We start from the raw sequence: 25255 nt of genomic DNA on the forward strand, positions 1-25255 counted from the left end.
CACTTGGGGGAGACAGGCTGACACTTGGGGGAGACAGGCTGACACTTGGGGGAGACAGGCTGACACTTGGGGGAGACAGGCTGACACTTGGGGGAGACAGGCTGACACTTGGGGGAGACAGGCTGACACTTGGGGGAGACAGGCTGACACTTGGGGGAGACAGGCTGACACTTGGGGGAGACAGGCTGACACTTGGGGGAGACAGGCTGACACTTGGGGGAGACAGGCTGACACTTGGGGGAGACAGGCTGACACTTGGGGGAGACAGGCTGACACTTGGGGGAGACAGGCTGACACTTGGGGGAGACAGGCTGACACTTGGGGGAGACAGGCTGACACTTGGGGGAGACAGGCTGACACTTGGGGGAGACAGGCTGACACTTGGGGGAGACAGGCTGACACTTGGGGGAGACAGGCTGACACTTGGGGGAGACAGGCTGACACTTGGGGGAGACAGGCTGACACTTGGGGGAGACAGGCTGACACTTGGGGGAGACAGGCTGACACTTGGGGGAGACAGGCTGACACTTGGGGGAGACAGGCTGACACTTGGGGGAGACAGGCTGACACTTGGGGGAGACAGGCTGACACTTGGGGGAGACAGGCTGACACTTGGGGGAGACAGGCTGACACTTGGGGGAGACAGGCTGACACTTGGGGGAGACAGGCTGACACTTGGGGGAGACAGGCTGACACTTGGGGGAGACAGGCTGACACTTGGGGGAGACAGGCTGACACTTGGGGGAGACAGGCTGACACTTGGGGGAGACAGGCTGACACTTGGGGGAGACAGGCTGACACTTGGGGGAGACAGGCTGACACTTGGGGGAGACAGGCGGACACTTAGGGGGAGACAAGCTGAAACTTAGGGGGAGACAGGCGGACACTTAGAGGGAGAAAGCTGGACACCTGGGGGTGACAGGGGGACACCTGGGAGAGACATGGGGACACAGGAGGGCACCATTTGGGGGAGGTCATGTACAAGACGCTCCTGAAATATGGACGCACCAGGTTTAGTTTATATTTTTTTTCCCCTGGTTTTTGCCCTCTAAACCTAGGTGTGTCTTATATTCCGGAGCGTCTTATACGGCGCGAAATACGGTAATACACAAGACATAGGCCTCAACCCTACAACTCTCTGAACTCTATTGTACTCCTTATCCCGGTTAAAATGTTACCATGTATGTCTCTTGTACAGTGGCGTAGCTACTAAACTGTGGGCCCCGATGCAAGTTTTACAATGGGGCCCCCAAGCACTCTATACATAACAATTGATATGGCGCACCAAAACCTGCCAATGGCAACTACAGTGCCAACTAAAGAAAAGAGAAAGCCATCTAGGGCATCACATCCAAGGATTTAGACTACACAATGTCTCCAATTCAAGTATTAATCTTTATTTAAACAAGCTAGTTCACAGTAAAAACAATTAAAATTCATTAAAAAAGCTCCCAGGGGCTGCCAATATAATGGATATGTATCCCCACCAACAATAGAATAAATAGATCTATATATATCAATAAGTACAATTCAAAATCAAGCAGATGCCGATTATGTGCAAAGTATTACTGTAAAGTGCTTGGAGTGAAATACAAAAGTGCAAATGCCATAACCTCAAAATTTAAGTACATGTGTGAACATCAATAATCAATTCATATAAACAAACATAAATAAGAAAAAGTGCCAGTGCTTAAAGGTGGGTAGGTGTGTGCATGCCCACACCCATCGAAAAATAATGGGCGTGCGCATACACACAGACCACCACAAAACCAATGCAATACAGTGTAATCAAAGATTATACAAACAAACACCGCAGTTACTAGTGAAGCGCATGTCCAGTACACTAAAATTGTGAATCAAGTGGACAACTCCGTGCCCAGTGAAAGCATCCGCTTACCGAAGGGTAATCGTGGGGAGCCCGGGGAGACGCCTTACGCGGTCGCAGCTCTGTGCTGCTTCTAAAGAGGTGTTTAGAAGTCTATTTATTCTATTGTTGGTGGGGATACATATCCATTATATTGGCAGCCCCTGGGAGCTTTTTTAATGAATTTTAATTGTTTTTACTGTGAACTAGCTTGTTTAAATAAAGATTAATACTTGAATTGGAGACATTGTGTAGTCTAAATCCTTGGATGTGATGCCCTAGATGGCTTTCTCTTTTCTTTAGTTGGCATGTTTCTATGTTTGATTGCCACAGGGCTATATTTAAAATGCACAGAAGTGCACGATATTTGACAGTGCTCAATTGTGTTTGTATGTAATGGCAACTACAGTGTCAGAGGTGCAAGAAGGGGATGGAGAACAGTTTGTTAATAATTACCACTATTCAAGGTATCTATAGAAGTGATTATTATGAGCACAGGACCAATAGAGAGCTAATACTGTAGTTTAAGGAGGGCCCTTTGGCCCTTTCGCTACCTCTGCACCCCCTATTGCTACGCCCCTGCTCTTGTAGTTTTTCCCAAGTTTGATCATAATTTTGAAAAAAATTTTTTTATGTTGGATGGAGTTTGTCCCTACCTATTTTTTATGTGACGTGGCTCCAACCTTTAAGACACATCAAATGTATTGTACAGCTCGTCATAGTTAAAATGATACCACATGTGCCTCATTTAGTAACAAACTGGTGGTGCACTCTCCACAACTGCACTGGACAAATATATCTGTCCAGTTGTCATTAAGTGGTTAATAATGATTACCGCTATTTAAAGATTAAATTTAGTGTAAATTTTATATTCTGTCAATTCTCTGCTCATATAAAGTTATTTAAAGTTGCTTAGTACCCACGAGACTACCCTCTTGGAAAAAGGTTTGTCCTTTTGTCCAACCAAATCAATACATTTGAACTATTTTCGGATCTCAACAGTTACATCCGTAAACTCACATTAAAAAGGCACTATGCCATCAAAAACTTCAAACCTAGTACTGATACTGGTCCTACCTCCCTCATCATCACTAATAATGAAACACTACCGATTACTGTCATATCCCACCCAGAAATTGACACAGAAAAGTACATCACCACCCAGTTGAAAAGAAGATCACGGTTCTACCCAGTAGCATCTAAGGGTTGCTTCATTGACACCTTCTACTCCATGGTCCTCACCGATTTACAGATTTTACATAGCAACCCACCCTCAATCAGCTCAAACCTCAGCCAACACAAATCCTCCGCCCAAAAAACTTTACAAAAAAATCACAAACTAGTCATTAAGCCCGCTGATAAAGGGGGTGGCATCGTTATACTCAACCACTCTGATTATTTGGAAGAAGCAGCCAGGCTCCTAGACAATCCAACACATTACGAAACCCTGCCCACTCATCCGACACCCGCTCTCAATAACTCACTTAAAACATTCATTAATATTGCTTTCTTGTCCAACATCATTACCAAAAATGAAAGAAACGTCATTATCAACACCCAACCCACAACCCCTATATTCTATTATCTACCAAAAATACACAAGAGTCTACATAAACCACCAGGCAGACCCATTATATCAAGGATCAACTCCATTACTAGTAACCTCTCCAAATTTCTCGACCAACATTTACAAACTCATGTTTAATCCCTTTCCTCTTTTCTTAAGGATTCTCAACAACTTATCCTCCTCTTACGTGACGTTACATGGAAGCCAGATTATGTCTGACTGACATGCAATGTCACTGCTCTCTATACCAATATCCCCCACTCATTTGGTCTTGGTGCATTACAGCACTTCTTGGCCTCCACGCCGTCCATGCCACTCGCACAACAAACTTTCCTGCTACAATGCGCAGAATTCATTCTACACAACAACATTATTATTATTATTTTTTATTTATATAGCGCCAACATCTTCCGTAGCGCTGTACATAATACAAACAAATAATGGGGAACAAATATACATAAGAAATACAAGACACTGTACAGTCATGACATTGAATAGAATAAATACAGATACATATATAGTTGATATGTAGTTGGTACATGTACATATGTTAAAATAACCTCAGTATGGGAAACACTAGAAGGAGGTCCCTGCCCTTGCGGGCTTACAATCTAGAGGGTAGTGGGGAGGAAACAAAAGGGAAGGAAACACAAGGATTAGTGGGTGAGCCAGTGTGCCTTCAGTGCTGCCTATAGCAAATTATAGGCTTGTCTAAACAAGTGTGTTTTCAGAGTACGTTTGAAGGTTTTCAGACTCGTGGCATGACGAACCGGCTGAGGGAGGGAGTTCCAAAGGAGAGGGACAGCCCGTTGGATGCGAGAGTGAGAGGAGGTGACTAGGCTGGAGGACAAAAGGGTCTCCTGTGAGGAACGGAGGGTCCAGGCGGGGAGGTATCTGGAGATTAAAGAGGAAATGTATGGAGGCGATAGCTTGTGTAGAGCTTTGTATGCAAGTGTGAGAAGTTTAAACTGGATCCTTTGGGCAGCTGGTAGCCAATGGAGGGATTGGCAGAGAGGGGCTGCCTCAGAGGATCTAGAAGAGAGGTGGATGAGACGGGCCGCAGAGTTTAGTAGGGATTGGAGAGGTGCCAGTCTGCTTTTTGGTAGACCACAGAGTAGGGTGTTGCAGTAGTCAAGACGGGAGATGATTAGGGCATGCACAAGCATTTTATTGCTTCTTGTGAAAGGAAGGGACGGATTCTGGAAATGTTTTTGAGATGGAAATAGCAGGAGGTAGTTAAAGTGTTAATATGTGGTTTAAAGGAGAGCTCAGAGTCCAGAGTTACCCCTAGGCAACGAGCTTTGGGGGTTGATGCTATTGGGGTTTTATCTACATTTATTGTGACAATGGGAGGTGAAACAGAGAGCGAAGGTGGAAATATCACAATCTCCGTTTTGCTCATATTGAGTTTAAGGAAGCGGGACGACATAAATGTAGATACAGTAGATAGACATTCGGGGACTTTTGATAGTAGTGTGGAGAGGTCTGGGGCAGAACAATAAATTTGGGTGTCATCAGCATAGAGGTGATATTGAAACCCAAAAGAGCTTATTATCTGTCCCAAGCCATGGGTGTAAATGGAAAAAGAGGAGGGGTCCAAGGACTGACCCTTGTGGTACTCCCACAGACAGTGGGCCGTGGAGAGGAGTTGGTATTGGCATAGGAGACCATGAAAGAATGTCCAGACAGGTAAGAGTTGAGCCAGGAGTGTGCTAGGCCCTTGATTCCCAGTGTTGAAAGGGTCTGGAGAAGTAGGGTATGATCAACGGTGTCGAAGGCAGAGGACAGATCTAGGAGTATTAGTACCGAAAATCTGCCTTTGGCTTTAGCAGCTAGGAGGTCATTGGCAACCTTAGTGAGAACGGTTTCCGTAGAGTGTTGAGGGCGGAAGCCAGACTGGAAGGGGTCCAACAGGGAATTAGCAGAGAGAAAGTTAGACAACTCTGAGTAAATGTGGCGTTCCAGAAGTTTGGAGGCAAAGGGAAGGAGAGAGACTGGGCGGTAATTAGAAAGGGCAGTAGAGTCTAAAGAGGGTTTTTTGATTAGTGGTGTTATGATAGCTTGTTTAAATGAAGAAGGAAAAATGCCAGTAGAGATGGAAAGGTTAAACAGTGTTGTTAAAGCAGGAATGAGGGGGGAGGAGAGCTGGGGGATAAGATGAGAGGGAATAGGATCTGAGGCGCATGTAGTAAGATTAGCTTTAAAGATTAGTGAAGAAAGACGCTGTTCAGTTAAGGCTGAGAAGATTGTTAGCGGGCAGGAGGTTTGAGTGGTGAGTGGGTATGTGGAGAGGGATAGTTGATAGTAGGGGAGCTGCCGGGCAGAGAGGAAAAAGGAAGAGGTGATTGGACCGGTGAAGAGGGTTGCTTTTGAAAGCTGTTCTGTAGTGTTTCAATTTTGCTCACAAAATATGCTGCAAAGTATTCTGCAGACAAGCTTGTGGTTGTAGGGGGAGGCGGGGGGTGGAGAAGAGAGCTGAAGGTGTTGAAAAGTTGTTTAGGGTTATGGGATTGTGAAGAAATGAGTGTAGAGAAGTATGACTGCTTTGCAAGTGAGAGAGCGTCCCTGAGCTGCAGCAGCGTGTTTTTATAGTGGGCGAAGTCATCTGCATTGGAGCTTTTCCTCCACTGCCGTTCTGCTGCCCTGGACTGTCTTTTCAGTTGTTTGATGGGTTCAGTCAGCCAGGGCTGTCTGTTGATGCGGCGGGGGCGGAAGTTGGTGAGAGGGGCGGCTGTGTTCATGACAGCGGTGACTGTGGTGGAGTAGTAGATGGATGCTGACTCGGGGTCAGTGTAGGATGACAGGGAGCCCAGGGGTTTTAGAGAGTCAGCTAGGGAGCAGAGGTCGAGGTTGCGATAATTCCTGCATAGGCGTGATGGCTGCACTATGGTAGCTGGAGGAGGCAGGGAGGGGCTGATTGTAAAAGTTATGAGATTGTGATCTGAAAGGGGGAATAAAGAGTTATTAAATGTGGAAACTGGGCAGAGTCGGGTAAAAACTAGGTCCAAAGTGTGGCCATCTTTGTGGGTGGAGGTTGAGGACCACTGGGAGAGGTCATAGGATGAGGTTAGTGAGAGGAATTTTGTGGTAGTGGAACAGTTAGTGTCTATGGGGATGTTAAAGTCCCCAATGATGATGGAAGGAATGTCAGTGGATAGTGGATAGAAAGTGTCTCTAGTAAGGCCACATCTGGAATATGGAATTCAGTTCTGGGCACCACATTACAAAAAAGATATTGCAGTTTTAGAGCAGGTGCAGAGACGAGCTACAAAATTGATACGTGGGATGGAAGGTCTCGCTTACCAAGAAAGGTTAGATAAACTGGGTTTATTTAGTCTAGAGAAAAGACGCCTTAGAGGAGATCTAATTAACATGTATAAATACATTAGAGGGCAATATAATAGCTTGGCGGATGAGCTTTTTGTCCCTAGGCCTTCTCAAAGGACTAGAGGACATGAGCTGCGCATGGAGGAAAAACGTTTTAGCCATTTATTTAGGAAAGGGTTCTTTACAGTAAGAGTGATTAAGATGTGGAATGCATTGCCACAGGAAGTCGTTATGGCAAACTCTATACCTGCATTTAAAGGGGGCTTAGATGCTTTCCTTGCGTTGAAAGACATCCATGGCTACAATTACTAGGTTATGCCTAATGATGTTGATCCAGGGATTTTATCTGATTGCCATCTGGAGTCAGGAAGGAATTTTTCCCATTTGGGGCTAATTGGACCATGCCTGGTGGTTTTTTTTTTTCGCCTTCCTCTGGATCAACAGGGGTATGTGGGGGACGGGCTGGAGTTGTACTTTGTACTGGTTGAACTCGATGGACGTATGTCTTTTTTCAACCAAAATAACTATGTAAGCCATGTTGAAAAGTGGTCAATGAAGGTGGAGGCTGGTCCAGGAGGCCGGTAGATGACAGCAACCTGGAAGTGGTGAGGGGAGTAGATGCGGACAGCATGAGCCTCAAAAGAAGAGAAAGTCAGAGAAGGTGCAGGTGCAAGCGGTGTAAAGGAGCAGTGTTCGGAAAGAAGAATTCCCACCCCACCCCCATGTTTGTCACCCGATCTAGGTGTGTGGCTAAACTTGAGGCCACCGTATGAAAGGGCAGCTGGAGACACAGTATCAGATGGGGTTAGCCATGTCTCAGTGAGCCCCAGGAAGGTGTAAGCATTAGTGATGAACAGATCATGGACATGGGCTAGTTTATTGACTACAGAGCGTGCATTCCAGAGGGCCCCAAATATGGGAGGGGGAGAGCTGGGAAGGCAAGGAATGGTGATCAGGTTACATCGGTTAATGTGCGTGGAGGAGTGAGGATGGTCAGTGCGGGATGTGGTATTTACCAGAGTGCACTGCGGTCTAGGAGAGGGTCCTGGATTGGGTGATATGTCCCCAGCAGCAAGTAGAAGTAGTAGGCAGAGATGAGAGAGGTGAGGATGTGATTTGTATGTGACAGAGGGCTGTTTAAGAGATATGGAGGAAGGTATGTGTGATTTGAGAAATAAGAATAGTTCATGAGTAGAGAGAAGAGAGGATGGTAGGAGAGAGGGAGCAATGTAGATGTCATTGCTGGCAGCGGGAGGGGTGAGTGATGTAGGTATTTTAAGTAGTGGGGCTGACAGGATAATGGCTGTAAAAAGGATATTAAACATTTTGCAAGTTGGTGTGTGTATAATTAGGGAAAATAAGTGTCAGAGTTAAAGAGTGCAGGGTAGTTTGTGTGATTTTCTCAGGTGTATGTGGATGGTTGAAATGAGGGTAGTTCAGGGTTTGATAAACATGAGCTGATGGTGGGGGTCAGGGAAACCAAAGAGAAAATATCATACCAGTGTTAGATCAGCAGATGAGCAGCCATGGAGAGTTTTGTGTTTGTTCTCATCTGTTCTCTTCTGGTTCAATTCTGGGCTAATTCTGAGTATACACCCTTAAATATATGCCCTTTAAGGATATGCCCTGCTGACCAAAACGGTCTTGCTGACCTTAGAGTTCTACTAATATAGGCCCTAACTGATTTTGTAGTTAATAGGCAGACTGCTTTTAGGTGAGATTTGGCTGGCCAATTTTTCTCACAGGGGCAGGGCTAGTCAAACATATGCAAAGGCTCTACTGAATAGCTAAGAAGTATCAGGAAGTGGCCTAAGTTAATTATGCATACCATTTGAGAAAGAGAGATTAGCAATGCAGGTTTCAGAGGCTTTCAATCAGTCAGGAAATATTGCATAGAGTCAAATGCATACCATTTGAGAAAGAGAGATTAGCAATGCAGATTTCAGAGGCTTTCAATCAATCAGTCAGGAAATATTGCATAGAGTCAAATGCATACCATTTGAGAAAGAGAGATTAGCAATGCAGGTTTCAGAGGCTTTCAATAAATCAGTCAGGAAATATTGCATAGAGTCAAATGCATACCTGCAAGGAAGAATATCGCGATGTCAGTACAGATGAATAAGTAGATCTTCAATTGCAGTGTATATTAAATATTTCTGGGCTAATTCTGAGTGTCTTATACACCCTTAAAGATATGCCCTTTAAGGATATGCCCTGCTGACCAAAACGGTCTTGCTGACCTTAGAGTTCTACTAATATAGGCCCTAACTTCACATTTAACGATAACATTTATCATCAGACCAGCGGGACTGCGATGGGGCGTTCATTCGCCCCATCCTACGCTAATCTAACTATGGGCTATCTCGAACTACTCAAATTATCCACAAACAATCCCTTTATCAATAATATCATATTTTAAAAACGGTATATCGATGACCTCATTTTCATTTGGAAGGGCGACATTTCACTAATCCCACAACTTGTTAGTTATCTTAATTTCAATACAGCAGGATTACAATTTACACACCACCATAACACCTCCTCCATTGAATTTCTTGATCTTACACTGTATATTGAATCAAATCATATTAAAACTAAGACCTATTTCAAACCAGTAGATGCTAATAATTACATACACTTCAACAGTTTCCATCATCAACCCTGGATCACCAACACACCTTACAGCCAGTATAGAAGAATCTATAGAAATTGTACAGATCTATCACAATCCGACATCCAATCGAAAATTCTCACTAAAAAGTTTTCTGATCGCCAATATCCCAAAACACTTAGTAAAGATGCAAAATATAGAGCCAAACATCCCAATTCCACCACTGCCGTTAGCAAACCATCCAATACAACAGACCCACCCAGATTCATTACCTGCTATAATGCCCAACACTCGCTTATTTGCAGTATCTTAAAAAACAGGTGGGAAATCCTCAAGCAGGACCCCTTTTTACGACCTATATTACCACAAGTGCCTCCCATTACCTTTAGGAGGGCACCCAACCTCCGAAACATTCTTGCGCCCAGCTGACTACATACACCTAACACTGACCAACCCATTACCATACAACCCCAGGAGCCTGGCTGTTATCCTTGCAATAAAAACCGATGCACAGCATGTCAGTTCATTCATTTCTGCTCTACATTTACCTCCTCCAGCATGAATTGCCAATATCCAATCAAAAAACAATTTACTTGTGAGACAAAATACGTTATCTATCTGATATCATGCCCGTGCCGGCTCCAGTACATAGGGAGGACCACCCAGTTGGTCTGTAGCAGGATCGGACAACATAAAAGGAACATTATCAACACATTTCCCCTTCACAGCGTTTCACGACACTTTGGCTCTCATCACGGCAATAACCCACAATTTTTCAAAATCACACTAATTGACTCAGTGGATGGGAGACTTCCGAATGCTTTTGAACACCTTAAAAAGTACGAGATGTACTGGATCCAAACTTTAGGAACCCTCACTCTGGAGGGTTTAAATCAAATTTTAGAAAAAATATACTAAACACCATCCTTACCGTTTTTCTTTTATCTTGGTCGCATCCCTTTTAACCCAATGTCTTTTAGAACGTTACAAATATATTGTATAATTGAATATACTTCTGAACTTCCATATTTTTTATATAAAAAAGTGTTTTATGGTCTATTTTTATATGTTCATAAGTTCTTTTATGTATAAATATGTCCCACCCCAGGAGGTAGCATTTATACCACAAAGGTAATATGTGGAGTTTTAATATATGTTCTACTGACTGGATATGCGTTATATTAGTTTTTCACCTCTGGCTGAATAATTTATTATATATAATTAATTTATCATGTCTTCCATGAATTATCTACTAATATTATTATTATTATTTCTAAGATGTAAAACTGGCTGTAATCATTCATGTGAAATGTCCCATTGCTGCAAAACACCTTTTCACCATACCAACCATGCCTTTTTAACTTTCATCAACAAATATTACACAATAGGCAGATTTCATTTTATGTTTCCACTGTGCACTTTATTTATTTATTTAATTAGGCCGTTTTATCATGTTTATTTCATCACTTTTTCCACATTCTTTGCCCATTAGGAACATGGCCGCCCAATACTACAGAGTCCCATTGCGCCTGCGCTATACAAACGGGCCTCCCCGCAGTGTATTCCTGCAGCGCTGACATCATCTCACCCACGTAGTCAGATGTGACCGGTGCATGCGTAGTTACTACTTCCCCGTAATGCACCGTATTTGTCGCATCTCTCACTGCCACATGCCCACCAACTCCCATTGGACCATTCTGACGCACGCGCCGTCACTACCTCACGGAGTGCGCCTTTTTCGGCGCACCAACTATAGTTACACAGCTGGCGGCAGCCCATTGGCTGCTATAACAGTTGCCTGGGAAACTAACCCTGCCCACCCAAGCCTTCCTACTCGTTTGATTGACCCCACTTACTTCCACAATATATTTAAAGCAGTAAATGTCCTCACTTCGGTACAGAGGCGCTTTACTTGCTATATCCGAATTGCTGGTGAGTTTAAGATTTATTTGCACTATGTTCTATGTATTATTTTTTTTAGATCTTTTTGTCTACCCACTATACACCTTATCATATTTTAGTTGCAATGGTTATATGTATCTCTTATTTAGCATTGCGCTAACCACCTTATTACTATCATTACTATTTATATTAATATTATTATTATCTTTATAATAATTTTTATTTTTTTATTTTCAATTTTTAACACATTGCCCTAGGTTTTTACCCCTTGGGTATAATCCAGTTTCTGATATTCCTATTTTTACTGCACCAGTATAAGATCTACTGCAGAAATTATTGTAGCAATCTTTATAGCAATGTTTGTTGTCTCCTGTCTACAGTTTTGTCCCCACCTTATTGCCTGATGAAGCGGGCCTAGCCTGCGAAACGCGTTGCATCCCTGAGGTACTTTACAATAAATGTATGTATTTATCTTCAGACAGTCTTTTGTGTTTGCTTTATGGAGGTAAGTCCACCACTTCCTCCAAGCAAATTTTTAAGATTTTATCCACTTTTATCCTGCTGGCGCTTCTGTTCTCTTATTGATAAAGTTATAACTGCCTGCTGGGTCTTTTTGTTCCATAGGGCCTGATGCAGTGAATTCAGGTAAAGTTGCTGGGAGCACACGGCACGTTTACCGTTACTAGCGCAGGGGGAGCACCGGCTGTTAACCCATTAGCACCACATGCGTTACAACATTGCTATGGTAACGCATGTGAAATCTACAATGAATTTGCTTTTTATACAACCTATAGAGGTGATCATTACCCCCACAGCATCAATAAAGCACTAATACTGTTGCTAAAGGAGGGTCCCTGCTGGGCCTCTATGGTCCAGGGGCCCCGGTGTGGTTGCTACCTCTGTATCCCATTTTGCTATGCCCCTGCATTATCACCACTTCTTATGTTCTTCTCCTTTCTACAGAGCTTTACGCTGGCTTTCATTTCACCTCAGAGTCAAATTCAAAATATCAAGCTTTCCTTTTAAATCACTCTACTGCTCCTGTCCCATTTACCTTGTACAGAAACTATATATCCATCTGCCCTCTCCCCATGTACGCCGCTATTTCATGGGCAGAAAATTCTGGCTTTTGCAATGGAGAAAAAGTCTATGATACATAGCAAACATTTTACCCAGTGACCATGGATGTGTGGCTCAGAGGAATGGCCAACCGTTACCTAATCACTCCCCTGTTTTGTGTTTTTGAAGCCCCCAGACTTATTGACAAGTACAAATGTTAATAAAACAGAGACAACAGGAAGGCAAACATATATCGTTTATACATATTGTAAATGATAAAATGGAAACTTGCACATGTCAGCATAATTCAATTTTTGTCCAGCTAAATCTGACAAAAAGAATAAATGAGGTGGTGAACTTAAAGCTAAAAATGTGTCAAGTGTTACATGAGGTAGGAAACAGACAAAAACCTACTAACATTAAACCACATCTGGTATCATAAAGTAAACCTGCCACAACAGACATTTGTAATTCTCCTATGAAGATTCACCTGCTTAAAATGATACACGGTTTTACCTGTTATAACTCAATGCACATAGGAACGTAGCCTACCACAATGTACAATCCATTATTTTAAATGAAACCAATTCATACTACAGGATAGTACTGTTTAGCTTTTCTAAAACTCTTCCTGCTGGCATGGAAGATCTATCACTGCATTAGATATTTGATACATTTCAGCTTGAAATCTATTAAAAGTCAGTGAAACTGCTGCAGAGCAGACTCCCCCAGGTCTCCCTCTAAGTTTTCATTGTGCTCCCCTGTGTCCCTGTTATAATGCAGGGTACTCGCAGCAAGGGGCACTCATGTGTCCGGCCGCCACACTCCCTCCTGTGTACTTCTTCCTCCATCCTCGCGGCATTTCTGTCCCTGAGACCAGGCGGTATGTTATGTGTGTACAAATGGAGAACAGGTGGGTGCCCTCAGCTGCAAGCACTGTTCAGGGGCCACGGGGGAGCACTATTAATTAGGGGAAACCTGAAGGGCCCATCAGCCAGTCCTGCTCTGCAGCATTTCCATAGAATTTTTATAGGTTTTTCAAGCTGCAATCTATCAAAAATGTATTTGCAGAGTGTGGCAGGAATAGATCCCTCTGATCAGATTTTGATCTTTTCGGCACCGTGGGTGGCCACCTGCCAGTGTATGGCCACCTTAGAGTGTACCCGAGCCAAAGCTTGGGTATAAAATCATATACTTATCTAAGAAGAGGGAAGCCTCTGGGTCTTAATGAGGCTTCTCATAGCATCCTCCGGTCACCTGTTGCTGCTCACGGACCTTCCAAAGATTACCAACAAGCGCTTAAGGTAATAGGATTGGGGCCTTGCTCTTCCACATGAGTGTGGCCGTAGTGTACCATAATAAGTAGAGCCGCGCCTGTGCAGTAAGCGGGATCTCCGTGCTACTGCAGCTGCACAAGAACAGGCGTTCTTGTGCAGCTGCAGCATGGCTGCGCTTGTACCAGAAGAGGAGTGTGGCCCTGATCAGCTAGAGGGTCCCGGGCAGCGGTGGAGGAGAGGACGTCGTAGGATGCCTCATTAGGATGCAGAGACTTCCCTCTTGTTAGGTAAGTACTTGTTTCTGAATCGAAGCTTTGGCTCGGGTTCTCTTTAAAGAACTTAAGATATAACTTATGCTAGATAATGCTGGCTACACAATAGACAATTTCATCTAAGAGATATTTGTTACATGACATCACAGATTATACCAAAAGTGGAGGTAGTTATAGACTAAGGAATGTGCATTGAACAGCAGTCAGTGCAATGTGCAGCAACCTTTCTATTTATTGTCTCAGCACCTAACCGGATGTTTTATATCTACGCAGTGATGCTTCTGCATTGTTGTTTGTGATCTGGCAGATATTTTTTCAGACATTTTCCAGTTGCAATCTCCAAATATGTGACCAGTATGAAGAGTCCAGGTTTAGATTAAAATACACAAGTGATCTGCATTTGTGATAGGAATACGTAAAAAATGTTTTCCATCATTTAGTTGTGGGATTTGGGTGTTAGAAGGTATAATTTCTCATAGAAATAATTGAGTCCCCAACTTCTATGCTTGTCAGTAAGGGCATCAACTTTCTTCAGCAGCTTAAAGTTGCAGGTAGAACCTACGGGTAATAAATAAAAATAGTAAAAAACAACAAAAACAAAGTAGACTCTTTTGTTTGAAATCCCTAGTTCAGCCTCCATTTTTAAATGAAGACATTTGACTTAATTAACAACTCACAAAATTGTGTGCGATGCTCATCATACTTTTTAAAATAAATATAATTAAAATACAAAGCTTGCTGGCTCCTGCCTTGGTTTTCTACAGGGCTGTGGAGTTGGTACAAAATCATTCCGACTCCAACTCCTCAGTTTATGAAACCACCGACTCCAAATCCCGGTACCCAAAAATTGCTCTGACTCCACAGCCCTGGTTGTCTAGTTCCTTGCAGTAAACAGTGGGAGCTCTTTCCTCTGCAAAGAGGAGATCAACTTACCATAGCCACCAGCTCCCTGTGCTGAAAAAATTTGACTCTTTGTAGCCTGCACTACAGCTACAGACCTCCCTGCTCAGTGTGTAATATAGCAATTAACCCTTACCACACCCTCCTAAAAAATGTTCATAAAAGCCATGTGTATCTTTCATCACCTTTCCCTGCCTAGCCTGCCGCAAGAAAACATTTCATAACACGTTGAAGCTCTGAGGAAGTAACATGCAAGTACAGTGATATGTAAGAGTGATGTATTCCAGTCTGGAAGAGCTGCCATAAAGCTTGACACATAGGGGTTGATTTACAAAAGCGTGATAACTGCTATCATAGCAGTTATCACGTGATCTGCTGCGCGCACAAAACATTACTCCGCTTGATAAACGAATGTTTGCGAGTGATTGCGCGCAAACGTTCGTTTTTCACGCGGAGTAATGCTTTGCGCGCGGCAGATCGCGTGATAACTGCTGTGATAGCAGTTTTCACGCTTTTGTGAATCAACCACATGGTGTGATACTATTGCAGCGGCAGCCACTTATTGAGCATACCAGGGTTTACTTAAGCCACATTGGAAGCAAGTTGGCATGTACACCGCCTACATGCTGAACCCACTATGCTATGAAGGTGGGGCCTGGCAGATGCTAGCTCTAACCAAATGTAACTAAAAAAGTTAGTTGATAATCAGCGGTGGGAAAAAAATTGCTATCTTGTCTAGAGCCCTGTTTCATCTTAGTCCTTTTCTACATGCAGGGGGATCTGTTTTTTTTATTGTTTTTAATTCCAAATATGTTAATACAGATTTTGGATTTTCCTTGTGGTGCTTTCAATATTTCTGTTGCAAAAAGTAAAAGATTTGAAACTAAGACACATTTATTATAAGCATTTAAAAATGGGAACCTGAATTAGAGCTTTAATAATGTATAATGTTTTAAAGTGTACCTCAGATGGGTAAGGAGAGAAAATGTATACATACCTGAGGCTTCTTCCAGCCCCCTCCGGCCTTATCGCTCCCTCGTCGTCCTCCGCCACCTCTCCATTCATCTGCAATCGGCCCCGGTACGTTATCCAGTCCAGGCCAGTCAGAGCAGTCTGGCCACGAGCGCTCCCCCATTACGCTCCAGTGGCTGAGAGCGTTCTGTGCCTGCGCAGTAGTAGCAGGCGCATTACGCTCCCAGCGATGGGATCGTGATTTGGGCAAGTGCGTGGCCAGGCTGCACATATACGCAGTTGGCTCCAGCCTGGCAGAGTTACCGGAGCGGATTGCGTACAAACAGAAAGGAGGCGGAGGACATCCAGGGAGCAATCAGGCTGCAGGGGGGTCAAGGAAGCCCAGGTATGTATACATTTTCTCTCCTGCCCCATCTCAGGTTTCCTTTAACTAAATAGAGTCTGCACATAGTTTCACAAATCTGGTGTCTTTTCTGTCTAATAGTGGCCACTAACGATTAAATCTTTTTTATCCAATTTTACCAAATCTATGTAGTATAAGGGAAAATTGAGAGAATATATTGAATGGATATATGCAAATGATTGTTATCAAATTATTAGCATGATCTTGTTTTGTTGTGAGTTTCCGTATGTTCTACCTTGTATGTTAACCAATTTATCTATAGTGCAGAGCTGCGTAATATGTTGGCGCTTTATAAATACAATAAATAATAATAATAATAATAATGGATAATTTAGGCAGCCTCTTATATTACATAGAAATGGTAAGATTGGGTGAAAAAGATTAGACCAATTGGGACTAATCCCGGTTTCCCCTTAAGGATAATCCACAATAAATGTCGATCCCAGTCTTGCACCACCAATATGGCCGCACAACCCTTCAATGCAGTACCAGGGCTTTACAGTCAGGTACCTCCAGTGTAGATTGCTCCATTGTATGCAAATCCATTTATGGGAAAAATGGTAAGAAAGAGGTAACTAACAATATGAATGCTCACTCACTGTAGAAGAACAACAGGATACAAAAATCAAAACATATCCACCAAAGAGTGGACTTTTGCCATGGCTACTAATAAGCAAACTTCAGCATTCTAGAAAATCATAGTTGGCTGCAAACTGAGATGGGAAGGTAGATTTAATAATAACTTTAAAGTTCCAAATAACTTCGTAAAGAAGCTAAATACACTTACCGAACAAACGTTCTATATCAGAGTCAGGAACATAGAATGGCGGGCCTATGGAAATAAAACACCCACAAATTAGCAGAGATATAATATGCATATTGCACAACTTTAGGGGAAAAGAGGATATAACAAATGCAGACAGACAGAGGGGTCAGATAATGTGGCAGGGGGTGGCAATAAGTATTTTTCAGGACTTAGTACCATCGGCATTAATACAACGTAGAGCCATGAAACCACTGCTGCTGGTATTGCAACAAAAAGAGATATCGTACAAATGGGGGTTCCCTTTCGCCCTGATAGTTTAAAAAGATAATAGAAAACTGACATTGAGATATCCAGAAGATATACAAACATTCTGTAATGATCTGTCTATTCTGGTGGCGGAATTACCAGAGTGGAAACCTGAGAATATGGGCAGCATGCAGAAGGGCCCTAGGATTAGTAGAGAGTAGTAAAGTAGGCATATTAGGGCAGTGGTTGAAATGCTGGGTACACACCATGCGTTTTCCCGCTCGATCCGCGGGTCGATCTGAATCGATTTGACTATCTCTGACGTGCACGATTTGGACTTCGATCGTTGCAGCCATCGATTTTGCAAATTGACGACAAGAATGATCGAAGCCTGAAATGAGCACGTCGGAAATAGTCGAATCGATCCCGATCGACCCGCGGATCGAGCGGGAAAATGCATGGTGTGTACCCAGCATAAGGGAAGAGGAAGGAGGAGATTATTTCTTTGTACTTGGTCTTTTCAAGCTTTTAATGGGGGGTGGGGGATGACGGCGGGGTGGAGGGGAGGGGATAAAAGAGGTGATTTTTTTTTTCTGTCACAAATGTATAAAAACAAAGAGATTGGACATGCTCTTATTCACAGAATTATTAACACATGCAAATGTATGAGTAGATTAAGGTTGTTGTATGGATGAGGGGGTGAGAGAGCACCAGGAAGAAGGAAGTGGGCGAGGGAGGGAATTTAAGGCCCCGTCCCTACACGGGGGTGATAAAGGGAGTCACAAAGAGAAGGTAATACATAAAGAAGCACCATTAGATGGTGCAGGGGGGAGGGTGTTGGAAGTTGGGGGAGGGCCTAGACTCCAAAAGAGAGAAGTTGCAAGGGGAGAGAGGGAATGTATGTTGTGAATGATTGGGGGTATGAAAGGGGGACAAGTCTAGGGTATATGAGAATAACCAAAGGAAAAGGTTATAGATCTTAAGGTCCTGTCATTGAACATCAGGGGACTTAACATACCAGAAAAAGGTCAGCTATTTTGAGGCTATGCCACAGAGAGAGAGAGATGAAATTGTATGCCTGCAGGAGACCAATTTTAAAGGGACTCCGAGCTCACCCAAAAAAAGAAAGTTGTACTCACCAGGGGCTTTCTCCAGCCCAGTGCTGGTCGGGAGGTCCCACGCCGGCGTCCTGGCTCCTCTCTTTCTCCCCGCTCCGGAATGGCTGACAGGCCGCAGCCCGGGCGACACTCGGCAGAGTGTCGGGCTGCTCCTTCCGCGTATGACGCGGCTGACGTCACACGCCGGCCGCCTTGCGTCATCACAGCGGCCGGCGTGAAAGTACTGCGCATGCGCGCTTTAATCGCCGGCGTGGGACCTCCCGACCAGCACTGGGCTGGAGAAAGCCCCTGGTGAGTACAACTTTCTTTTTTTGGGTGAGCTCGGAGTCCCTTTAAGGGCCCTCGAGCCCTACAAATGTATGATAGGTATTATAAAACAATATATATAAATGGCCTGCAGGCATCCAAGATCAAAAGGAACAGCAATCCTCCTAGCAAAAAAATATTCCATTTGTATTGGGGGAGGAATATGCGGACCCACAGGGAAAGTTCAATTTGCATTTAGATAATAAGGCAATAACAGTGGGGTCATACTACGCACCAAACAAGGGCCAAAGCATTAGAACAATTCTTGAAAAAGGGAGAATCATTTGCTGAGGGAAGTGTTATTATTGGTTCTGATTTGAATACAGCTTTGGACCCACAGCTGGACACCTCGACCGGCAGTAGCAAGTAGTACACAGTGTAAAAGTAAAAGATTGTTGCATGGATCACAATTGGTTGATGCTTGGCGGGTGAATAACCCCACTGTTCGAGATTATACATATTATTCTCAGGTGCATAACAGATACACTAGAATAGATTATATTTTTGTTTCACACAATCTGCTTTCTGTTACAAAATCAACAAATATAGGACCTATAAATTTGTTGGATCATGCACAAATTTCGATAGAGATAAAATGGGGGGTAAAGGCCCTGGGACCATCGGCTTTTAAACAATGCATTATTGAGAAATGAGTAGGATGCCCAGAGGATAAAGGAAGAGTTGGAAAATTATTTTTCTCTCCAGGGGGAGGTCCCAGATGTAACGGTTTGGGAGGCCCATAAATGCTATATAAGGGGGATTTTGATCCAGGAGGGAGCCAGGAGAAAGAGAGAGAAATAAAGAATATACTGGATAATATAGCAAAATTAGAACAACAGCATAAACATGATAAAGAAAGGCGTATTTTGGAGGAACTGTATAAGGAAAGGGAACTTTTGAGAAACCTACTTTTTCATAAAGTTAAATGTACGGCCCTGAGATGTAAACAATCTTTTTATGAATATGGGAATAGATGTGGTTCACTCCTGGCCAGAGCCCTTAAGAAGCAGCAGAAAATTAATTATGTATCAAGTATTAAAAACATAAAGGGGGAGAAATGTTATAAAATGGAGGAAATAGCTAGAGAGCTTACAGAATATTATAAAAGATTATATAATTTAGAAATACCAATTAATGAGAGTGAAGTGGAAGCAGAGAGAAAGGAGATAACAGAATATCTGGTGCAGAGTGGGATGCCTAGGTTGATGGAGGAAGAGGCCTCATCCCTGGAGTTACCTATCACAGTGAGTGAATTGAGGTTAGCGATCAAACAGTTGCCAACAGGGAAGGTCCTGGGGCCTGACGGGATAGCAAGTGAATATTATAAAAAGTATGGGGATCAACTGATGGGACATTTAGCAAAGGCTTTGAATGATGTATCAGAAGGTAGAAAAGGATTTCCCCCCCCGTATGTTGGAGTCCTATATACTACACAAGTAGGGCAAAGATCCAACAATGTCAAAGCTACAGACCAATTGCTCTGTTAAATATAGATGTCAAATTGTATGCAAAATACTGGCTAATAGATTGCCCCTATGATGAGTAAACTTCTACATATGGATCAGGTTGGTTTTGTTAGGGGTAGAGAGGCTAGAGATAATACAATACAAACCCTTAACTTGGCTCAATGGGCAGATGCCCACTCCATCCCTGTTCTGTTTCTATCTACAGATGCGGAAAAGGCTTTTGACAGGGTGGAGTGGGCTTTTATAGGAGTACTGCAGTATATAGGTATAAAAGAGAATATGGGGAATAAGATTATGGCACTATACTCTAAACCAAACGCAAGGGTGAGAGAGTGATTGGGTGCCCGCAAGGTGCAGATTAGGGTCTAATCTGATGGGTAACAGTGACAGGTGGTGATAGGGTGTGATTGATGGGTGACTGATGGGTAATTAGTGGGTGTTTAGAGAACAGATGTAAACAATGCACTTGGGAGGTGACCTGACGTCGGGTCTGCGGGCGATCTGATGGTGTGGGTGGGTGATCAGATTGACCGCAAGGGGCAGGTTAGGGGCTGATTGATGGGTGGCAGTGACAGGGGTGATTGGGTGCAAACAGTGGTCTGGGGGGTGGGCTGGGTCTGAGGGGTGCTGTGGGCGATCAGGGCGGAGGGGGGGGGGGGATCATCAGTGTGCTTAGGTGCTTACCGTGCTGGCTGCAGCCTGCTCTGGTGGTCCCTCGGACACTGGGACCACCAGGGCAGGAGGCAGCCTGTATAATACACTTTGTATGCATTACAAAGTAATATACACTTTGTAGCAGCGATCGGGCAGCTAGTAACCCGCCGGCGCTTCCGAACTGCCGGCGGGTTACAGCGCGAGGGGGCGGAGCCTGTCGCCGGCGGCTGATCATGTCACGAATGACGCAATCGCCGTATAACCACGCTCGCCGCCGCCACCGCGGATGGGCGTATTGCGGTCGTTTAGCCCCAGTCCTTGCCGCCGTCCATCGGCTGTGGGCGGTCGGCAAGTGATTAAAAATGAAGATAATTATATATTTGCTGTTATGTAGAGTATATTTAATGCTGTGGTGGAAAGGTGACCAGTATATCAAAATAGAGGCTCCAATGATATTGTGGTAAGTCTGCTTCCTCAGGAGCTTCCTCTTCGGAGGTGTCCTCATAATTTGGAAAAACAACAATTCCTTTCCTTTGTCATATTTTCATATTTTGTACATGCAAGGTTATAGGAAGCACCATTATTGCGCTAATCCTTTATCTATTCTTTTCCTGCTTTTCCTTCCTGGGTGTTGTGAGCCTACCATTCAAGTGGACCTGAACTCTTGCACAGGACAGAAGGAAAACATAGAGAAATGCACCCTGTATACATTTAGAGCAGGGGTAGGGAACCTATGGCTCGGGAGCCAGATGTGGCTCTTTTGATGGCTGCATCTGGCTCTCAGACAAATCAGCAGCAGAGGATGATTCAATAAGCTGCACCGCTCAAGTAGCTCAAATTAGTGTGGCAGCGCAAGTAACATTTTCAAAGTAGGCACGCTACTGCTGTAGCATGCATTACTAACTTACTCACCCTCCCTCCAAAACTAACAGCCGCTCCAATTGTACTTGTATTTAGTTTGAAACATATTGTATGGCTCTCAGGGAATTACATTTTAAAAAAATGTGGCATGTATGTCTCTCTCAGCCAAAAAGGTTCCTGACCCCTGATTTAGAGAATTTAGCCTGTCTAAGGCTCCCTGCACACTGCAAATCCGTTTTACGATTCCGATTCTGATTTGCGATTCCGATTTTCCCTCAATACAATCAACAGAAAAACGGAGGAAAAAAACGCAGTATGCAGTAACGATTAAAAATCGGATGTAAAAAACGATTTAAAAAATCGGAATCGAAATTGCATGCAGTGTGCAGGGAGCCTAATTCCCCCTCACCTGTGACTAATCACAACTGTAATTGTGATCTCTCAGCTGTGTCAGCTCAGGAATCTCAGCTGCCTCTGCAGAGCAGCTAAATTGTAAACACTGGATGTTAACCCTATGTCTGCTTCCATGAAAGATTTATTGCAGGATTTGTATCAGCTGTAACAAAGACATGTTTTACTATAAAGGTTTTTATATTGTTGCTTATCTTTTAGAGCAGAAGGGACGTTCTGAGTTCAGGCCTGCCTTAAAGCGGAATATAACCCTGCAGTTCAACTTTGCTCTAAAACATTATTTACAGTATATTATATGCAACCAGCATTTTTTTTTTTACTAGACCAGCATTGGAAGGGTTACACAGGGCTTTAAAGTTCCTGTAGATTTCTGCAGACGCATCCGAAGCTGAAATAGATACATTTTGTTTATATAAATGTATCTAAGTGTTGAATGTGACTCATCTCTCTCACTGAGAAGGAGTTGGAGGACAGCCAAAGAGTGTGTAACATTTCTTAATAGATACATTTGACTAAATAGAATGTATCTATCTGAACTTCTGTATATCTCTCCACGACTTTAAACCTCTGTGTTTAACCCTTCCAATGCTGGTCTAGTAAAAAAAAAATGCTAGTTGCATATAATATGCTGTAAATAATGTTTTAGAGCAAAGTTGAAATGCAGGGTTATATTCCGCTTTATTAAGAGAAGGTTCACACTTGTTTTAGAAACGTATCCGTGGCACTGTTTTTTGGTCCGGATCAAAAACGGAGCCATGGATACCAATGTTAAAAATACTTCTTCACTTAAAAAAAACGGATCCGTCTGCGTTCAGGGGGATCCGTTTTAAAAATCTGAACGATTTCAGCATTTTTCCGGACCGCACATGGATCTGGATACATGGAGGGGTAGTGGAGGGCAATAGGAAAACGGATCCCCCTCTATGCAGGCAGTTTTGGACACAGAAACTGATCCGTTTCTGTGTCCCAGCCTGTGGGGGCAGAGGGGGCCGCCATGCTGGAGGGGTATAGCAGGCAGGACAGGGGTGACAGCGGTCGGCGGGGAAGGAGGTCACCTCCCCTCCCTCACCTGGGTTCCCTGTCCGCGCTCCCCCTCCAGCTACTTGCGCAAAATTTGTTAAAATGTAAAGTACGCGGCGAGCAGGGAGCTTACCTTCTCCACTTCCTCCTTGCCGCGTCACTTCCTGCAATGCTACCCTCCGAAGTAGAGAGGACGGCATTGCAGGAAGTCAAGCAGCGAGCAGAGGAAGAAGGTAAGCTCCCCGCTCACTGCCGCTATACATTTGAACATGTTTTGCGCAAGTAGCTGGAGCGGGGACGGGGGAGCCAGGTGAGGGAGAAGGGCGACCTACCTCCCCGTCGACACCCCTGTCCTGGCTGCTATACCCCTCCGGCATGGCGCCCCCTCTCCCCTCACCTCTGGGCATACGTTTCCACAGACTGGAAACGTATGCTGCAAAAACATGTCGGAACGAAGTTTAGAAAAACTGATCCGTTTGAAACAGATCCGATCCTGAATGGACAAGTGTGGACCTAGCCTTACTCCAAAAAGTGGATGCGTTAGATTGGCTGAATGTTTGTCCCATTTATTGCTAAATTACTAGATCGGAGTTGATTACAACAATGCTTGTGATTGATATTATAGTTGTTTGTATCATTGCTTTCATGTAAAACTCACTTTGCTGTTCTCTTTTTAGAACTACTGTATATACTTACAGTATGTATAAGCCAAATTTTTCTGCACAAAAAAAAATGTACTGAAAAGTCCCCCCTTCGGCTTTTGTGCGAGTCAACAACTTGCCTTTAGCTGGGAAACTCCTGTGAGAGAGTCTGTGTCACGTCAGCTTTCACCAATCTCTGCAGGCAGCCCCAGCATCCCTGGTATTGCAAGCATCTGGACGCCACTAACATCAATACACTAATCCCTGACTCCTTCTCTCACAGGCTTAGCATGTTTACAAACGAGAGCCAGTGAAATGATCGGGATTTCTTTGTTGCCTGGCACTCGTTATTTCTCAAGACGCCACTAGATGAGGTCATAGATATGAGACAGTGAGAAGGAGTCGGGAATCCCTGCACTGGTGAAAGCAGTGTACTAAACCAGATTATTTTAATACAAGGGATCTTGAGGCTGCCAGCGGACGCTAGTGAGATCTGACATGGACAAGTGTTTGTCAGAACACTGTACTTATACTGATCTACCCCTGCCTCCAAGATACCCCCCCCCCCCCTTTCCTCGACATACACAGTATTCAGATAAAAGACTGTAATTATTACAAGCTTTTTTCAAAGGATGTTTTGCAAAATGCAGGAGGCTCCTGAAAGGGCTGTTGAGTGTGTGGCTGATTTGATGCTCACTTGTTCTGTTAGTAAATAGATATTTCTTCATAGAACAGGCCTGTGACTTAGAGGTGTAATGAAATAAAAGAAGCTTCATAGTGCCGGGCTGGAGTTTACTCCCAGCATGGGAGAGAGGGGAACAGGTATTCTTTATTAAGCATCACAGAAAGCTTTCAAGTCATGCTGCCAGTAATTTGTTTGCAAGAGGAACACTTATTCCTCTTGGAAGAAACTGGGCTACTGAGAGATGGTTTGATGCCTCATACTGGGGGCACATCTGTCGTTTTATACTGTGTAGGGGGTTATACTGAGGTGGAGACTTATACACAAGTCAATCACTTTTTCTTGGATTCTGAGGGAAAAGTGGGTATGTCGGCTTCTATGCAGGTCAGCTTATACACGAGTACTGTATATACTCGAGTATAAGCCGGCCCGAGTATAAGCCCCCCCAACTTTTACCTTAAAAAATAGGAAAAAATGTTTGACCCGAGTATAAGCAGAGGGTAGGAAACGCAGAACTTACTGAGGACCTCCTAGGGCTCTCTAATTGCTAATCCAGGACTCTAACCCCAGCACTTTTGGGTGAAAATATAACTTATGTGACCTGGTGATTCCAAAAGCAGCTATGATAAACTATATTGTAAGAAGGACAATGGAAACATGCCTCTTATGCAAGACTGTTCCCCTTTCTTTTCACCCATCATTTAGAAGCACATCGGGAGCTGTCACACTATTAGGTGGTGGTTTTAATGTTTTGGCTGACAAATGCAACCACTGAATATCTGCTTGCATGATCTGTCTGGTCTGCTCTTTCTTGCACTTTGTAGAGTAGGGGGACCCTTCACAGACTACTTTACAGTACAATGTGCAAATTAGTTGTGCTCAGCCCCCCCCCCCCCCCCCCATGCCAGAGCGTGCTCTGTATTTATGCAT

General features: G+C 43.8%; 1 protein-coding gene across 4 annotated transcripts in view; it reads right to left on the bottom strand.

The window, feature by feature from the left end:
• The window catches only part of LOC137518734 (thiopurine S-methyltransferase-like), an 80639-nt gene that overhangs the window by 25752 nt on the left and 29632 nt on the right, over positions 1-25255 (bottom strand). For 2 of the 4 annotated variants that reach the window (XM_068236956.1, XM_068236955.1), the window contains exons 8-9: positions 16942-16986; positions 10763-14437 (exon numbers count right to left, since the gene is read on the bottom strand). In XM_068236956.1, coding sequence (XP_068093057.1) covers positions 14316-14437; positions 16942-16986 — 167 coding nt within the window. In that variant the 3' untranslated portion in view covers positions 10763-14315. Of the gene's footprint in view, positions 1-7002; positions 8841-10762; positions 14438-16941; positions 16987-25255 lie in introns of those variants that run through there. The other 2 variants (XM_068236957.1, XM_068236958.1) reach the window with 2 other exon arrangements.

Source organism: Hyperolius riggenbachi, chromosome 5 (genome assembly GCF_040937935.1).
Source record: "Hyperolius riggenbachi isolate aHypRig1 chromosome 5, aHypRig1.pri, whole genome shotgun sequence".
Lineage (NCBI taxonomy): Eukaryota > Metazoa > Chordata > Amphibia > Anura > Hyperoliidae > Hyperolius > Hyperolius riggenbachi.